Source organism: Pezoporus wallicus, unplaced genomic scaffold (assembly GCF_028554395.1).
Source record: "Pezoporus wallicus isolate ANWC-B61680 ecotype Strahan unplaced genomic scaffold, APGP_CSIRO_Pwel_v1 contig_593, whole genome shotgun sequence".
In the NCBI taxonomy this organism is placed as follows: Eukaryota; Metazoa; Chordata; class Aves; order Psittaciformes; family Psittacidae; genus Pezoporus; species Pezoporus wallicus.
This window is the reverse complement of record NW_026642342.1, coordinates 43,131-60,191: the sequence shown is the minus strand read 5'-3', so window position 1 is coordinate 60,191 and position 17,061 is coordinate 43,131. Positions and strand designations below refer to the sequence as shown.

Genomic DNA, 17,061 nt, shown 5'->3' with positions numbered 1-17,061 from the left:
AAATGGTTTCAAAAGCTAATATCAGTGAGGCAGGCATTCAAGATTTTGAGTGTAAAGTACTGGTTTCAGTCTGAAACTCATACTTTCGTTTACATTTCTTCTCCCTTTTTCACAGTCTTCTTTTAACCTTCTTGCTGAGGGAGTAGCACTTGCTTAATCCACTCTTAGTCCACTTTTTCCTCTCTGAGTTCAACAGTCATATTTGTAACATGTAGGACTTCGCTGCTTTGTGATTCTTGCTGATGAGCACGAGCAAGGTGTTTTCACATATACTAGTGTTTGTTTCACTGCTGCTGTTGCTGGAACATGAGCTGAAATGGATAAAGTGGCTGGGCCCTTATAGAATCTCACCCAATTTTCCTTCCCGAGATTTTGTGTTCGTAGGATACCAAGAGCTTATTCCACTGTATAAAAGCAGATACAGCAGTTAGCTGCAGATGGTGGATGTTTTTGCTGCCATATATGATTAAGCTGACATTTTTGCCTACACCAGCACTGTTCTGGCATCTTTTTTTTTTTTTTTCCTAGCTGCAATTCCTGGGTCTTTTGAGCTCCAGAAATTCCTGTTGTTCTTGTACCCAAGTCATCAACTGTTTGAAAGGGGGGATTTATGGCTAGCACCTTTGAACATAGTACTATATTTGAACAGGATGTGAGTAAAGGGAAGCAGTCAGAATGAGCAGGTGTTCTCATACACCCACTTTTGGCCACTCTGAGAAATGTATCTCATCAGAAAAACTATATTTAGCAAAGTTGTATGTCCCCTCTGCCCCATTTTCCCCAGCAGCATTTCTTCAGCCAGCTCCGTGATTGGGCCAGTGTGATCTTAAACTTGTTTTGCCGTCTTTTGTGGTCACTGATCTCACCAGATCTGCTCTGATAACAAACAGCCCCAACACATGCTTGGCCAGACTGTCACTGTTTTTGCTGAGAAGTTTCTGGGCAGCCAGAAAATGCTGAGAAGAGGAAGTGAGCAGAGATGATAACGTTGTCTTTGATGGCAGCAAGACCGGAAGATTGAAGCTAATGCTGTGGCTGTTGGGTGGAGGAAGGTTGCTCAATACAGCCAAACACGAAAGGGTGAAGTATAGCAGATTTCTATTTAAAATTTAGTCTAATGTAAGGGATGTTTTTGAGCGGCCTTTCTAATCCAGTTATTCACAGCTGTTCATTGGGAAAGGACATCCAGGGACATCCAGTCCATTTTTAGAACATGAAATGAGGAATTTTCTTTTGTTGGCTCTGTTGTTTGCCAGCTGGCCAGATTTGAAATGTCAGTAAACTAGTGTTAGTTTTGGACAGGGGAGTGTGGGTCCGCATGAGGGGTGGAGGTTAACAGCTGGCAAGGGGGCATGTGCTGTGTGAGGAAGAGACAGAGGAGATGAAGCTAAATTCTGGAGAAGTGATGCTGCCATGCATATTGGCACAAGACAGACAGTGAAGGCATGGCTTTTTTTAAGCGTTAAGGCTTGTTTTGATTTAGAGTGAGCAGGCTTGCAAACTGAGGGTTTCTCTAATAGACCTGATATGGCTCATATGCATAGAGGGCACATAACTGCTTGCAAAGGGTTGACCCAGTGAGTAGTTGATGGTTGCTGTAATTCCCGCAGCTGGTATTTCTGGGGATTCATATGCAGTGAGGAATTTGTAAGCTAAACTGTCCTGATTTGAAATGTCTTTAAGCCTTCCTGCCATTCATCATCCTTATGGCTCTTCAGGATTGGTTAGGGAGATCAGCAGATTTTTTTTCCCTCATGACTATTGTTGAGCTCTTTTCCTGGTCAGCATTTAGGTCTTGATAAAGTCACCATGTGGTGAGCTGTGGCCACAGGTATCTGGGCATCCAGTTCTTGCTGAAGAGTGAAATCTAAAGAACCACACCCAAAAATTCAATAGCATTAGGCTCAGAAAATTGTGTTAGTTTTTAATATTACCTTTTTAGGAAGAACAGGCACTCTTCATTTACATAATTGCTCATATCTAGATACAATTTTGAGCTGTTTCAGGGCAGGAACTCTCTGAGTTCTGCCAATCCCCAAACAGGCCAAAAATTCATGAGGTTATAAATAAATCTTAGAATCTTTATTGTGTTTTCTTTTTAACTCCTAGCAAGGCAGCCCCCATCCTAACTCAAAAGCAGTCAGATCCTTGTTTTTGTGTTCTCCATTTATATGAGAACAAGAGGTCACAGGATGACATCACTGCTTTGTAAATTTAGAACAAATAAAAGGAAATGCTACTTCACCTAGTGCGTCGTCATCCTGTGGAATACACTGTTCCAGGATGTTAGTCTAAAGCTGTAGCCGGAACATGAAAAAATAGCTGGACCATGCTTGTTTCTAGCCACGTTTGCCATCAGGGATAACCAAGTCTCGTGTTCCAGAGCATCAGTTCATCGTGGGTATAGCTCAGAGCAAACACCCCAGGCTCCTCGACTGGGAAAGGACAACTTTTCAGGGGAAGATTGCTGTAGCTTCTTTTAGAGATGACAAGATTGATTTCTTTTGTTTGTTTGTTTTTGGTGTGAGATGTTAGATTGATGGTCAGTCTCATCTAGACAGTGCAGTGAATACCTTTCTTTCTCTGTTAGTATCCTTCAGCAGGTGAGTGTCTGGACATCACTGGCTCGAGTAGAAGGAGTTAAAGTGGTAGGATCAGTGTTTTTTTCCCTGTGAGTGAGAGCATTTTTCTGTTAACCTCCTTTCTGCCCTTACTGAGGGCCAGTGTAGTAGCATGCCTGTTGCACATCAGCCTGCACAGCAAGAAACCCGTGGCTGCCTGCAGTGCAGGGAAAGCAAGAGTGTCTTGTGCTCACAAGGTACCTGGCTTTGTCTGTTGTGTGTCTGAAGCTGTATGAAAGGTGAGGACTGCTGAGCCACTCTGCAAAGGAAGTGTCCCTGTTAACGTGTTTCTGGATTCCTGAATAACCTCATTAAAATGTTTAATTGTAGCACCATTGTATGATAAGCAGGACAGGTTTGTATGGTTGCTTAATTTCCCCAAAGAATTGTTACGCTAGTTACATAAAAATCTTATCTGTCCTTCACAGTGAAGTCTGAATTGTTCCAATTTGTTCTCCTTAGAATAGGAATGAGGTTTGAGATTATATTCTTTTATTTCCCCTCTCTGATGATACCACTAAATCCCAATGTAAATGTTGCTTTAGAATTGACTCATGGGGAATGCTCTTCATAAATTTATCTTGCACAAAGTTACATTTTATTTGCAGTTTCAATTACACAGCAGACTCTTAATTCTGTGACTCTTCGTCTGGACAATTTAAGTATGAAGATCTTCTTGATCTTTTTATTTCTCCTCTTGTCTTACAAACTTTATTCTTTGTACAGATGATTCCCAACACTGAATATAGAGATTTTTAAAATGATAGTGATGTAAGAAGGAATTAATGATTTTCTATGTTGGTCTCTCCAGTGATCCAGGAAGTCAGTAACTTCTTATCAAAGGAGTGTCTATATTTCTGTGTTTTATGACGATATTTGAGATTTCATGTCTTCCAAGGTGATTTAAAACTGATACTAATTACTTTGCATTTTCCTTCTTTCCTCTTTTTTCTCCCCAAAAAAGACACAAAATTAGGAAAAGGGACATCACTGAACGGGAGTGATAATAAATCAATTTTACCAACTGTTTTAAATTACTTTTCCCTGTTGCCCAAGAGCATGCCAGTGGCTTGTTGAATGATCTGGTGGTTCCTTATAAAAGATGGCTGGTTTTGAAGAGATGAAAGGTCCTTGGATACTTCATCTTGGGATGTTTGAACTTTACATAGGGTACTGTTGTACAGATGCAATTGTAGATATTTTTGGCTTTGCTGCCCTGTGCTGCCTGAACAAATTATTTTGAACTTGGTTTTACTTCCAGGGAAAAAGCTCCTTCCTCTTAGCAGGACCTCAGAGATGTTGCTCATTCTTCTCTAACATAATACTGATTTTTGCAGTAGTGTTTCATGTTCTATAAAAGGTTTCTCTAGGGGAGCCGTTCTTACATAGCACAGTTTTTGATGGAAATGCAGTTAATCACCCACTTTTCCACTCTCCCAAGGAAAAAGAAAGATTCCTGTGATTATCTTCTTTGGGAATAAATTTTATCATTTGCAAATATTTAAAGGAAAAGTCAGGGAAGAGGGAAGGAGTTCTTCAAAGTTTTATTTTTAGAAAATTGTCAGTATTTATTTGTGCTTGCTTAGAGTTGATACAGATCAGGGCATTTTGTCCAAGGTAGAATGCTCGATGCCAAACCCCTGTTTCTAATATGAATGGACAGTCCTTGCCTTAAAAAGGTATTTGGCTCCATTCATTGCCTATGTTATGTGTCTGTAGCACCCTTTTCTACCCTTTTCTAGGTATTGGTAATGCCTCAGGGTAAAGTTAGTGTTACTGGAGGTGAATGCTGCAGTCTATCATATGAAAAGAAGTATATTCTGAAAATAAAAGAACTTAAAATAAAGCAGACTTTACAGGTGTATCCTTTTTATTGATATCACTTACACATTTTTTAGTGGATGCTCTGAGGCACTTCAGCCTCAGCTTGATGTTGAACTTCCAAGTTTTATGCTCAGCTTCAAAGGTATTTATTTTTAATCCGTTTCATGAATGATAGAGAAGTGAGAAACAGATTGGGAAGTGGTAATTAACAGGGGTTATGTGTTGAGGTGATGTGTGTGGGTTTTTTTTAGTGTTCATTAGCAAAATCTGGTTGCATGCTTGCAAGAGCCACACGGGCTTTACCAGCCTGACACAATTTAGTTTGGTTTAGTCTTCTTTCATCTGCAGATGATGTAGATGGGCTTTTTATGTACAAAACATGTAGAGGGGTGTGGGAGAGTCTGGGCTGCTGAAAGGTTTTAGAGTTGACATAAAGGGGAGCCTTTTGAGTTTTGTTAATGGTGCTCAACTTAATGCAGCTTTCTTTAAATCCAGGTCTTGCAAACACTTCGGTATTGGTCTGCTTTAAGAAGTCAGTTTGATGGAAATTGATACTGAAGTGTATAGAAAGAGACAGTGTTAATAAGATAAGATAACTACAGTGTGGGAAAGAAAGACTTTTGTCTTAGGAAGAATAAATGTTGATTTATAGTAAAGTCTGGACCCCAGCTGAATGAGCCGGCCTGTGGACAGCAGACATGGTCCTGTGGAGAGCTAGGGGCTTTTATTTCTCTCTGCTGCCGCCATCTGACTAAAGGAGCATTGGTGACGGGTAACACAGAGACCTATCTGCTTTCCTGGGCAGAGGGGTGCTTCGGCTCCCGCTCCCTCCATGCTTGTTTTCTACTCGTTTGTGAAAACACTGAACTGCTTGTTAAACACAGGGCAGCTAACGCGTGGGAATTAGCGCAGGATAGAAACACACTGAGGGCAGTATTTTTAGAGGAAGGAAAACTCACCACAACCTCAAGCTGCTAATGTTGGAACATCTTTTATGTAATACATGTAGAACAAGCCCTCAGGAAACGTGAGGTTTAAAAATACAGTGATTTATCTTTTGAATTGCTTATTTGATCTCTCTTCTAGGTTGTGTATTTTGTTTGGTTTCTCCCCTCCTCCCTGGTCATAACTCTAAGCAGATTTTTAGTATGTTGTTACAGAGCATCTTCTCTAATTCATTAATTGTTAGAAACTGATGTATTTTACTGTTAACAAAATATTTTAATGTGTTGCCAATTTCAAAAGTAATCAAGTATTTAAGAAAACTTGAGGTCTGCACATGTAATATACTTACTCCTACTGCTCTGTGCTTGATTTGTGTTGTGCTGGTAGCTGGTTACAAGAGATTTCTTTAGTCAGTTCAGTGTTGGGAATGACAGCTAAAACATCTGTGGTTCTGTACATTTAGGTAGGAATTAAGTATGTTATGGTGAAAAATATGGTTGAAAGGTGCAGATGAGGTTGTGCATCTCATTGCCTCTGAAAACAGCTTCAATAGCCTACAGTAGTATATTATAGCTAGATACTATAGATTATAAAGAGAATGCGTTCTCTTGCTGTCTCTCATTGACACGCCCAGAACGCACACTATTAATTTTCTCTCACTCTTCAGATTATCACTCCATGTCGGAAGCTCATCCTTTGTGCTGATAACAGAAAAGAGATGGAAGATTGGATTGCAGCGCTGAAGACTGTACAAAACCGTGAACATTTTGAGGTAATAAGAAAATGTGTTCCTTTGCACTCTGTGCTTCATCTCCTACCATTATTTAATCTTACTCAGCTTGGTTTGAGATTGGCGTCAGCTTCCACGAAAGTTAACAGAAGTCGTATTATTTGCCGTAATGGGTATAGTGTTAAGTCTTCTGTAAAAGCTATCCCAAATACACTGAAGTGATTCTCCAAAGAACGCCTGTGGCTTTGTATACCCTCCCTTGGTAACTTCAAGAGAGCTTTTCTGAATATGGGTAGGTTATGAAACACAGTTCTCCTCCCATTGCCTTTTCACTCTTCAGTTGTCCTCTCTGTCCTAATTCATGTCTTGCCTGCTTGGTGTTCTGCCTACTTCAGAACATCTGTTTGCTTTCTGGGGCTGTAGTAAGACCAGCACTGTCACTAAAAGAAGCTTTCTTGTGTTCTCCCCACTCCTATGCTTGTCTCCTCTCTTATGCTGGCTCAAGCATTCCTCTGCTGCACAGTAAGCCAGGTTGGGGAACTGATCTTACTGAAAACTTAATCCAGCAAACAACTGGGGAAGGGAAGGATCAACTCTCCAGCAGATAAATTCTCCAGTTCATTTCCCTAAACATGCTTGTAGTGAGACAAGGATGGGAGGTAGGACAGGAGCGGAAATCGTGTGTCATCTTCTTCAGGTACCCTCTTCTGACTTAAAGACCTTCTTGAGTCAGCTAGCGTGTATAAACTGCACGTGGCCTACTCTTCCCTAGTGAAAGCATTCTGTTTCTGACTCCTATGTGCAAGTCTTTGTTTTACAAAGGAAAAATGGTCTTGTTGGTTTTGCTCTCGACTTTGCTGTAATATATTTATTTTATTAGTCTACCCAGTACAGCATGGACCACTTCTCAGGGATGCATAACTGGTACGCCTGCTCGCATGCTCGGCCAACATACTGCAATGTGTGTCGGGAGGCATTGTCTGGAGTCACATCACATGGGCTCTCATGTGAAGGTAAGCATGCTCTCTTGTCTCCTGTTTTGGGATCACCAACTTTATAGCTCAGTGCCATGTTCCAGAGATAATTTAAGAGGAATATTGTTAGCAGGCTGCAAAAAAGATGTAGAAGAATGCTGTATAATAAACTTGAGACAGCTCCAGGCAGTGTATGAGTAGAGGTCTTTTCTAGACCTGATGCTGAATCCCTTTGCTGTTGAATCCCTTTGGCTTCACATGGATTTCAGAATTTTCATGCAGAAGTCTAGATCAGGTTTTTGTAAAAGGATAATAGATGTGATGATGTTTTCATGCTAGTTTTAGTGTCAGACCTGGTAGTAATATAGCTTATTTTCCCTCCCCCCCATACCCAAATATTGCCATCCCTTACCTTATTTAAAATCATGCTTCTGAAGTGAACAGGGATGTACTTCTGAGGCATCAGAATATTCATAATAATATCTCATAAGAATAATCATATTTGTAAGAACCTCCTTGTTATGTGTTTGAATGTCAGGAGTTTATTCTTTTTCAGCTCTGGCATAGCAGACATGCCTGGCTGCTCACAGCTCGTACTTCTAGCGTGAATAAGGTTACACCCACACTGTGTTAAAGGATGCAGGGGTGTATGACTATGCAAATCATGTCAGATTTAACAGGGTGATAACTAAGCTTTGTACAAGCAGCTGGCAAAAGTGACAAGGCAAGAATTAATAGTTAGCTCATCTTACTCGGGATGCTTAGAGCAGATAGTTTTGGCAGTGCTAACAGGGGTAGTGTGTGCCCATGCTTGCTTCTGGAGCCAGATATGGTCACTCGGGAAAGCTTTTGCACAGGCTGCCACATTGCACGTTCTGAGACAGGATTAATATATTCTTCTCTTCCTCTCTAGTGTGCAAGTTTAAAGCCCACAAGCGGTGTGCTGTGCGGGCAACCAATAATTGCAAGTGGACAACTCTGGCCTCTATTGGGAAGGATATCATTGAGGATGAAGATGGGGTAGGTGTTAGTCTTAACTCTTTCAGCCTTACCTTGATGTGGAACCACAGCGTCTGCAGCTTTCTTGACTGTACAGACAGCAGATTCTGCCTCTGTGTGTTTGCAGTGTGGGGAAGGCCTTTACTGTCAGAACACAATATTCTGTGTGAAAAGTCTGACCAAGTTAGCAAGGACTTCCTAATAGGAAGGGCTTCCTGCTATGGACTGGAGGAGCTGAGGTTAAGTGATTGGAGTTATGGCAGCCTGATCCAATTTTTGGCAAAGGAAGATAAATGAATGGTTGGAACAGTACCGTAGCATATGGGATGTCTGGTGCCAGTAGGTGTTTCTTGGGTACCCTGGAGCGAGTCACCTGGTCTTTTTGTGCTTGTGCATGATGTGAAATGGCAGAAGAGGTCCTCAGGTGTTTCCTAGAAATTGTCTTTGCTGCCCTTAAACAATGCATGTAAAGACTTGCCTCCCTTTATGTCTCAGTGCCCCAGGGCATCCTGTGCCCTTGAGTTGGACTCTGAAAAGTCCATATTACTTCTCTGCCTCTGTACCATTTGCAGATCTCAATGCCGCATCAGTGGCTGGAAGGAAACCTGCCTGTGAGTGCCAAATGCACTGTGTGTGATAAAACTTGTGGTAGTGTCCTACGACTGCAAGACTGGCGCTGCCTTTGGTGCAAAGCCATGGTGAGTTGAATAAACATGATCATTTCAATAAAAGGATAGTCTTTGATCAGGTCTGTGGTGTGTTTTTTTAATGACATTTACTTAAAAAGGAATCTCTAACTGTGCTATCAGTATTTGCCATGAAGGACTTTACTGTTCTTTCTCCAGATGATAAAACAGCCTGCAAGAGAGAACGAAATTTAAATTTGTGCTGAAAAGTATCACTGTGATGCATAAAAAGTATCTGTCTTCTCTGCAACCTCATTTTCTTTTGATAGCGAGCTTTCATAGGGAATCTAATTACAGCAGTTATGAATCAAGGCATGGGAGATGTTGGAGCCATTATTTGTCATTTCTGCAAATTGAAAAGGTAGAAGAAAACAGGGCAATAAAGAATACTAAGCTATTTTAATAATAGCAGTTTCCCTTCCCATTGCAATACGCTTCTCCTGCCTAATCACTGCAGTGGTGCAGATCTTGCTATGTTTCCAGTTGTCTGTAATACTAGTAAGAGAACTATCACAAATATGTTTGTATAATGCACATCCTCTACTTTGCAGTCTTTGGTTGCCAGAAATGATTCAAGTGCCCTACTCTGCTTTGTATTCCCTTTTTCATTTGGTGGCTTGATTAATCTCTTTTTCTGTTATGTCCCTCATGTCTTCCTGCTTTGTTTTTGAATTCTGATTTGCTTGAATCCCTAGGTTTTTCTTTTGTGCTACTTCTCACCTCTCAACCGAGGCTCGGATTTTGAAAGCAGAATGCCTGAAAGCTCTTAAAACCACAGAATCTGCTACCTGGTCCTCTCAGCTCTCAAAGTGCTAGTCTCAAGTTGAAATGGCAGAAACAGTACATATTAATGAAAGGAGGAGAGTTGGTAGAAGACTGGTTAGATAATTCTTGAAGTAACTTTATTGATTGACATTTCCTTGGCTTCACTCCTTCTTCCTTTTTTGCTCTTTCTTTACAATCTTTTGTTGTGTGGCTTCATGAGTTATACCACAGCACCCCAAAGGGTCTGAATGTTTTGTTCTATTTTTTTAACTTTTTGTGCTGTTTTCAGGTACATACAGCATGTAAAGAGTTGTTGCCAAACAAGTGCCCTCTTGGGCTGTGCAAAGTATCTGTCATTCCTCCTACTGCTCTTAACAGCATTGATTCAGATGGTAAGTAGCATTAGTAAGTAATGCCTTTCTCTCAGTCACAGTCCCTTCAGCTAACAGTATTAATAGCAGATTATCTCAACTGAAAATTCTGTTTTGGTGTTGCTGAAATTCCAAACTGGTAGACACTGCTAAAGTATGGCAGTGAACTGTTTGCTTTTGGTTTTATTTGCTTTATTACCCTGTAACATCAGTATTTGCTGAAATGCAGCTGTTAAAATTTATTGAGAACAGTTATATTGCAGAAGCAGCTCAGGAACATTGGAAAAGCTGAAAATTTTGGCATATTGCTAGGAGATAAGCATAATATTTGGCAGCATGAGGTGTGGTTTGTGCTGGATTCAGGGCTCTGCACATTTGGCATCTACCCAGTGAGTGCCATAAGCACAAGAAAAGTATTAGCTTCTTCGTAGCTGTGCTGGGGTCTGGGGTCTTGTTTTCTCTCTTCATCTCCATGGGGCAGCTTTACATCTCTTGGTTTTTTCCTCCCTCCTCCCTTCCCTTTTTTCCCCTCCAACAGGTTTCTGGAAAGCTACTTGTCCCCCTTCTTGCACAAGCCCTTTGTTAGTATTTGTCAACTCAAAAAGTGGAGACAACCAAGGTGTAAAATTTCTACGAAGATTCAAACAGCTACTGAATCCAGCCCAAGTCTTTGACCTCATGAATGGTGGACCTCACCTTGGGTAAGCAGATACTGTATGGAAGTACCCATTCCTTGTAAGCACCAGAAAAGTACAAGTGATTCATTTTATTGTAAACTCGTCCACAAACACAGCAAGGAACCTATTTCTCAGAGCAGACTGAACACATGAAGTTTGGAGGGGTTTTCCCCTCTCTCTGTTTAGTGTTATTGGTTAGCTAAAGCCAAAAATGTTGAAAAAGGTTATTATTTCCATCCATCAGTAACAGCAGGACAGCTTGAGGAAGTTTGGGGGAATTCCAGAAACACTCCCCTGGAAGAAGACCAAGCATGGAAAGCTTGAATCCAGAAGAAAACTTGTCAGCAGACAGACTTGTAACAGGCATCCTTGTGTACTGTTAATGAGAGAGAACTTAAATCGGGTGAACAGATGTCATAGGTAGCAAATGAATATTGTTAAAATGAGATTTATCCAGAGATAACTTACCTAGGAAGCCTGGGAAGTATGTGGTAATGATACTGGAGAAACATCATTCATGAGTGCTTTTGATAAAGTTGGTTCTGTCCTGGGATATAGTGACATTTCAGTCTTATTTGCCAGCTTACACTGGAATATCGATGGATTAAAAAAAAAGTGAGCACTGTGGAATAAATTCCTTGAAGGTATTTCTGCAACTCAGTTTAAAAAGAGACAAAAAGTTTGCTCTCTAGTTTGCCCCCTTCCAAATAGTTCTCGGTTGCTTCATATTTGAGTAAATTTTATCATGAGCGGGTGCTTCTTACAGTAGGTGAATTTCCTTCAGATTTGTCTAAATGTGGCTCAGAGTCTGTGGCTGAGACCTGTAGATGCAGGGTGTTAAATCTAGGATGTCCACCCTGGGTGAGTGATCACTAGGTTCTGCTCTTCTCAGAACTGTTGTGGTTTCTTGCTATAGTACATTGCAAAACACTGGCCTTTAAAACCATACTGTCCAGGGGATGTGTTTGACTGATAAATAATTTACAGAAACCTTTTAAGTACTCTTTTTCTTCTCCCCAGTTGGGCTGACTGTATAGAGGAATTTTGCTTTTAAGCAGAAGAGAAGGCAAGAGAGGGAATCCATTTTCTCAAGCTGTGGTACACACTTCTAATGGATGCTTTCTTAAAAAGGAAGTGATGGTACAGGGTAAAGGCTGCTGCTTGATGATTTAAATAATCTCAGCTGTTGCCAGTTAAACTATACCATAAGATGTCATCCTGACAGCCATTTTTTATGTGTCAGCAATGTCTAAAGAAATAAGGATTTCCATGCACTGTAGCAAATCCTGTTTATGTAGTAATAAATCTACAAAACCAAAATAAAAGCAGGCAGTAGTTCTGGAACATATTAACATATTCAGTAAGAAGCGCAGTTTCAAACAGCTTAAGAGGAGGTGGTTTTTAATATTCTGGGAAGGGTGAATAGAGAAATTCACACTTTTCTTGCTGGTGAGTTATTTGCCTGCCTGTGGGACAGACAAGGCACCAGACCACTGAGTTATGTTGCTTTCCCAGAAGAGGGACTAAAGCTTGTGAGACTTCACAGCCTCTTACAGTTGTTTGCTTATTGAATGACTGCACAAAGTTCCCACTCTTCAAACTTTGCTTTAACTTGTGTGGCCTTAAGTGCAAAGGCAATGACATCAGAGCACTCCAAACAGTGACAAATAACTAGTGTTAGGCTGAACACAACAAATATGCAGAGAAAAATTAATTCTGTGGAAAATCAGCTATCACATGCTTGTTTCCTCTTCTGTTCAGACAAAAGTGCCTTGCTTTAGTAGAAGAGTGTGTCTGGGACATATTTCTTTAGTGAATAGCCATTGTAAATCCTTACTGTATTTATAATTCCTTATTTATAATAATTCTAACTAATTGTAATCTGACAGTGGCCCATATTTATTGCGACATCAGAGCCTACTTTAAGCAGATCTGCTGTATTTATTACCTAGATTGGAATTGTTTGTCATTTCTTTCTGTAACAGCAATTGTTCTTCCCTCTTGCTTTTTTCTTTCCCTTCTCCGTAGTTTGCGCTTATTCCAGAAATTTGACACTTTCCGGATTCTAGTTTGCGGTGGGGACGGAAGTGTTGGCTGGGTTCTCTCCGAAATTGATAGCCTCAATCTTCACAAGCAGGTACCTGCCCAAAGAGCTTGGTTGGATGAAGGACTGAAGTAGTTTCAACAGCATAGGTTGAAGAGAACTTTCTTTGATTGTACAGATGTAGTTTGCCCCAGGACTGAAGCTGCTGAAAGCTCACCACAGCAGCGCTCTTGCAGTAGTTCCCTGCAAGAAGTAGTGCTGGACTAATTCATTATTCCTATCTCCAGTGCTCCTCCGCAACTCCCTCTTACACGATCCAACTTTTGGAGTAGCTCTGAGTTACTCCTGCTCCATTGCCAGCAGAGACTTACACTTGGAGAGGGCTGCAGTTAGTAAACTGAGAGTTCCACAAGATGCTCCTCATCTGTTCCCTTTAATTGTCTGGTGTAGTTTCTGAGTCTTAGGATAGACAGAAACTTCATTGGAGTATCATACAATGTTTAATTAGTTTCCATTTTGTCTTGGGAGACGTCTATGCTGATTTTACAGAAGAAGCAATAGCACCGCCTGGTGGTTAGCTAATACGTCTGCAGAAGGGGTTACTTTTAGCAAGGTGCTCCTCGACATGGTAGCTGTAATACACTTCTCTCTCAACTAACAACTTGAGGAAATTTTTCCTTACTTGCCTGCTCTTCTGGCTGTTTTCCCCGTACAGTTACTTTCTCCTCACCCTGGGACTAGCTGTTTCTCAATGACTGGTCTGTGTAAAGAGTCAGTCATGTTACTTGTGGCTGTTTGTGGCTTGTGTGTTCCCATTTGAATATCAGTTTTTCTTTCCTTTTCTCTAATGCAGTGCCAGCTGGGAGTGCTACCCTTGGGAACAGGGAATGACCTTGCTCGTGTGTTAGGCTGGGGCTCTGCCTGTGATGATGATACCCAGCTCCCACAGATCCTGGAGAAGCTGGAGAGGGCCAGTACCAAAATGCTGGACAGGTGGGTAGCCGTCACTAGTGCCCTCAAGAGTGGTGTGAAAATACCCTTCCAGTATAACTGGGCAGTTCTTGATCTTGCCCACCTGCTGGACTTCTTATTAATGCCAGTTAACATTTCTTCTTCCCTGTCCCCCTCTAGCAACAAGAGGTAGTCTGGTTTTCTGTGTCAGTGCTGCAGAATAGCAATGAGTAAAGCTGTCTGATGTCCACTGTCCTCTTTTGAGTTCCAGAGTTCTCATCAGTTGATTCTGTTAGCCTTACAGTCATGGTTTATTTTCTTTAAGCTATTTTTTGTGATAAATTTGAACCAATTTATCTTGAGTTTGGCCTAGAGATGAAAGCTGGATGCAGTAATTGACATATTTACCCCTAGTATTAATATTTCTTATGCATGTTTCTACATTTAAAAATGCTTCTTGTCATTAGAGTTGCATCTTGGCATCTGTTATGTTGTAATGCCCATATTTCTGTGAGAGAGGGAGGAAGTATAGAAAAGTTCCTTGTGCTGTAGCAGACTTGCTCATGGTGTTATCCTTCCCTCTTCTGCCAGTTCAGCCTCTCTGCAGTTCCATTGCACCCCTGTGGCTTCCTTACATCAATCATGCCCTAGCCAAAGTGCAGTTTGTTCTGCTTTGCGGTTCTAACCCGTTACGTGCTTTGGATAAAGGAAGAAATCATCTGCCTTGTACTGACAAGTATGATGCCTCCTTTTCAATAGGTGGAGCATCATGGTTTATGAAACCAAACTCCCCCGCCAGGCCTCCACTTCTACAGTCACTGAAGATTTCAGTGAGGATTCTGAGGTACGTCACGAGATGCAGAGGGCAGTGGACTGTGAGCAGCAGCCTCAGAACAGACAAGATAGGAGGCAATGTTGAGCTCAAATGGAGCGGGCCTGAGCCATGACTTGGGTGTAGCAGGAGCTACAAAGACCTGGGAGCTTTAAGTTAATGAAATATTATGCAGAAGGATGGAGGCTGGGTCACTAGAGTCAATAACTGTAATGAGGGATGAGAAGAAGATGCTTTAGAAGAGGACAGAGAGGAAACAATTGACTTTTATTTGCTGTCATGACGTGAAGTTGTTGAAATTGTGAAAAGCTGCGTAGGAGTCATGAAAAAATAGTTTTAGATTCACAGTTGATCAGAGACTTTAAGAACTGTGCTGATGATGATTTCTAGGTTCAGAATTAGTTTATTCATCGGATTCAGGACTGAGACCTGAACAACAGAACTTCTGCAGGGCAAAAGAACCTGTAGAAGGATGGCTACTCTCTGGGGAGCCAGGGTTACACAGCATATGTTGTAATGTTGGGTGGCTTTTTTCTGCCTGTCACCAGGTGCAGAAAATTCTCTTCTATGAAGATTCTGTGGCTGCTCATTTGTCCAAAATTTTGACGTCTGACCAACACTCAGTGGTCATCTCCTCAGCCAAGTGAGTACTGAGAGGACAACTACTCTAAGTGAAAGTTGCACTCTGAAAATCCTCAGACAATCCTTGTGTGACTTTGTTTTCACTACCTTCTTTGTCTAGGGTGCTTTGTGAGACAGTGAAGGATTTTGTGGCTCGAGTAGGGAAAGCCTATGAGAAGGCAACAGAGAGCTCAGAGGAATCAGAGGTCATGGCCAGGAAGGTAAGCTTGGAAAAATTGTTTTCTACTTCTGAAGTGAAAAACTGCTCTTTTCAGAGAACCAGGACAGCAACAGTTCAGCAAGCCCTAAAAGAATGAGCTACCCAGTCTACTGTTAGTTATACACAAATATTGTTGTTCTCCTTGTAGTGCTCTGTCTTGAAGGAGAAGCTCGACTCATTGCTGAAGACATTGAATGATGAATCTCAAGCATCTTCATCTCTGCCAAACCCTCCTCCCACCATTGCAGAGGAAACCGAAGACGGTGATGGATCAGGCAGTGCTTGTGATTCTTCTAGCGACCGGTCAGTGGGCTCGTCATGTACTGCACGCCCCCAGATATTTCGTCCCCGAGAACAGCTCATGTTGAGAGCCAACAGCTTGAAAAAAGCCATTCGTCAGATAATAGAGCATGCAGAAAAAGGTAACCTGTTAGGAGTCCTGCTTGTGGCTTGTTACAGGCTCTTGAAAAGTATACATTTCCTTTATTCCATAGTGGAGTTATGTTCTTAATTAAAGACAGGTTTCCTGAGCTACAGAAGCTATTCAGAAAGACTGGCTATTTGATTTCAGTGTCATCTCTGCCAAGCCCACCTGTTTGAAACATTGCTTGGTAAATGAGCCCAAGTGTTAAAAGTGGTAAATGAGTCAAATGAGTTCCAGATACCTTGTCTCCCATTGGGCTGGTTTAGGAAGTTACTACCCTCCCGCGCTCTGTTCATTTGCATTTCCTGCCTGTTCCCACCCATACCACAACTGTGTCAGCACAACTGTTTGTGTGGCCTTGCCCTAAAAAAGATCTGAAAATACTTAGAAAGAAAGTATTTTAAATATTTTAGCTTGGATTGTTTCAGAAATCTTTTTATATTAGAGCCCAGCAAGACAGTGCAATGGTACAGTGGTACAACTGCAGGAGAGGGCAGGAACTTCTTAAACTAGCATTGTAACTGGGAAAATGTTTTAATACTGCACCTTGAGGCAAATCAGTTCTGTTCCAGTGTTAACTTCCTAGGCAGGTGACCCTTTTCTCCACATCTTGACCCTTATCTCTCTCCAGCCCACGCATACACATAACTCAGAGTTCCATTTCCTTTGAAAGGCATCAGTCTCCCAGATGTTAGTCATAAACTCAGTGGTTTAACTTATACCAAAGGAAGTACTTAACAGCTTATACTGTAGACAAAAGCATTGAAGTTGCAGATGTGACGTCCACACACACCTAAATGTGCACTATAAGCAGCTGTGTAGTAAGTTACACAGAATTGTAATATTGCTTGGATTTCCAACATTGCAATATTGCATACAACCTATCCTGAAGGTGAAGTTATATAAGATGATGGAAGTAGAGCGGGCAGCCTGCTTGAAAGTAGAGCAGACAGCTTGCTTCTGATGAAGTAGAGGTCTTGACGTCACTGCAGTCCCAGTTTACTGCTGCTTACCTGTCCTGGGTTCAGCAGTAGCAGTCATGTTTTTTCCTTTGTGTTAACTGGTGCAGTGCTGTGTTTTGACTTCTAGTTTGAGAACAGCGTTGGTGAAGCCGATGTTGTCGGTTGTTGCTAAGTGATGTTTACCCTGACCAAGGACTCTATGAGGCTCATGCTCTGCCAGGGAGGAGGGGAAGCTGTGAGGAAGCAGAGACGGGGCACCTGACCCGGGCTAGCCGGGGAGGTATTCCATACCACAGCACGTCATGCCCAGGATGTAACTGGGAGTTAGCCGGAAGGGCTGGTGCACTGCAGGGTTGGAGGAGGTATCGGTCGGAGCTTGGTCGGGCTTGGGGGGCGAGTTATCGGTCAGCGGGTG

General features: G+C 41.7%; 1 protein-coding gene across 8 annotated transcripts in view; it reads left to right on the top strand.

Annotated features, from left to right (window-relative positions):
- DGKD (diacylglycerol kinase delta) overlaps positions 1 to 17,061 on the top strand; it is a 65,236-nt gene that overhangs the window by 26,347 nt on the left and 21,828 nt on the right. For 7 of the 8 annotated variants that reach the window (XR_008974898.1, XR_008974899.1, XM_057429266.1 and 4 more), the window contains 12 exons: positions 6,058 to 6,162; positions 7,001 to 7,133; positions 8,008 to 8,114; positions 8,666 to 8,791; positions 9,834 to 9,936; positions 10,454 to 10,616; positions 12,621 to 12,729; positions 13,490 to 13,629; positions 14,347 to 14,431; positions 14,968 to 15,062; positions 15,162 to 15,261; positions 15,409 to 15,682. Coding sequence is in view for 6 of the 8 variants with exons in the window: in XM_057429266.1 (XP_057285249.1) it covers positions 6,058 to 6,162; positions 7,001 to 7,133; positions 8,008 to 8,114; positions 8,666 to 8,791; positions 9,834 to 9,936; positions 10,454 to 10,616; positions 12,621 to 12,729; positions 13,490 to 13,629; positions 14,347 to 14,431; positions 14,968 to 15,062; positions 15,162 to 15,261; positions 15,409 to 15,682 (1,540 nt within the window). In the remaining 2 variants the exon portion in view is untranslated. Of the gene's footprint in view, positions 1 to 859; positions 1,081 to 6,057; positions 6,163 to 7,000; positions 7,134 to 8,007; positions 8,115 to 8,665; positions 8,792 to 9,833; positions 9,937 to 10,453; positions 10,617 to 12,620; positions 12,730 to 13,489; positions 13,630 to 14,346; positions 14,432 to 14,967; positions 15,063 to 15,161; positions 15,262 to 15,408; positions 15,683 to 17,061 lie in introns of those variants that run through there. The other variant, XM_057429269.1, reaches the window with a different exon arrangement.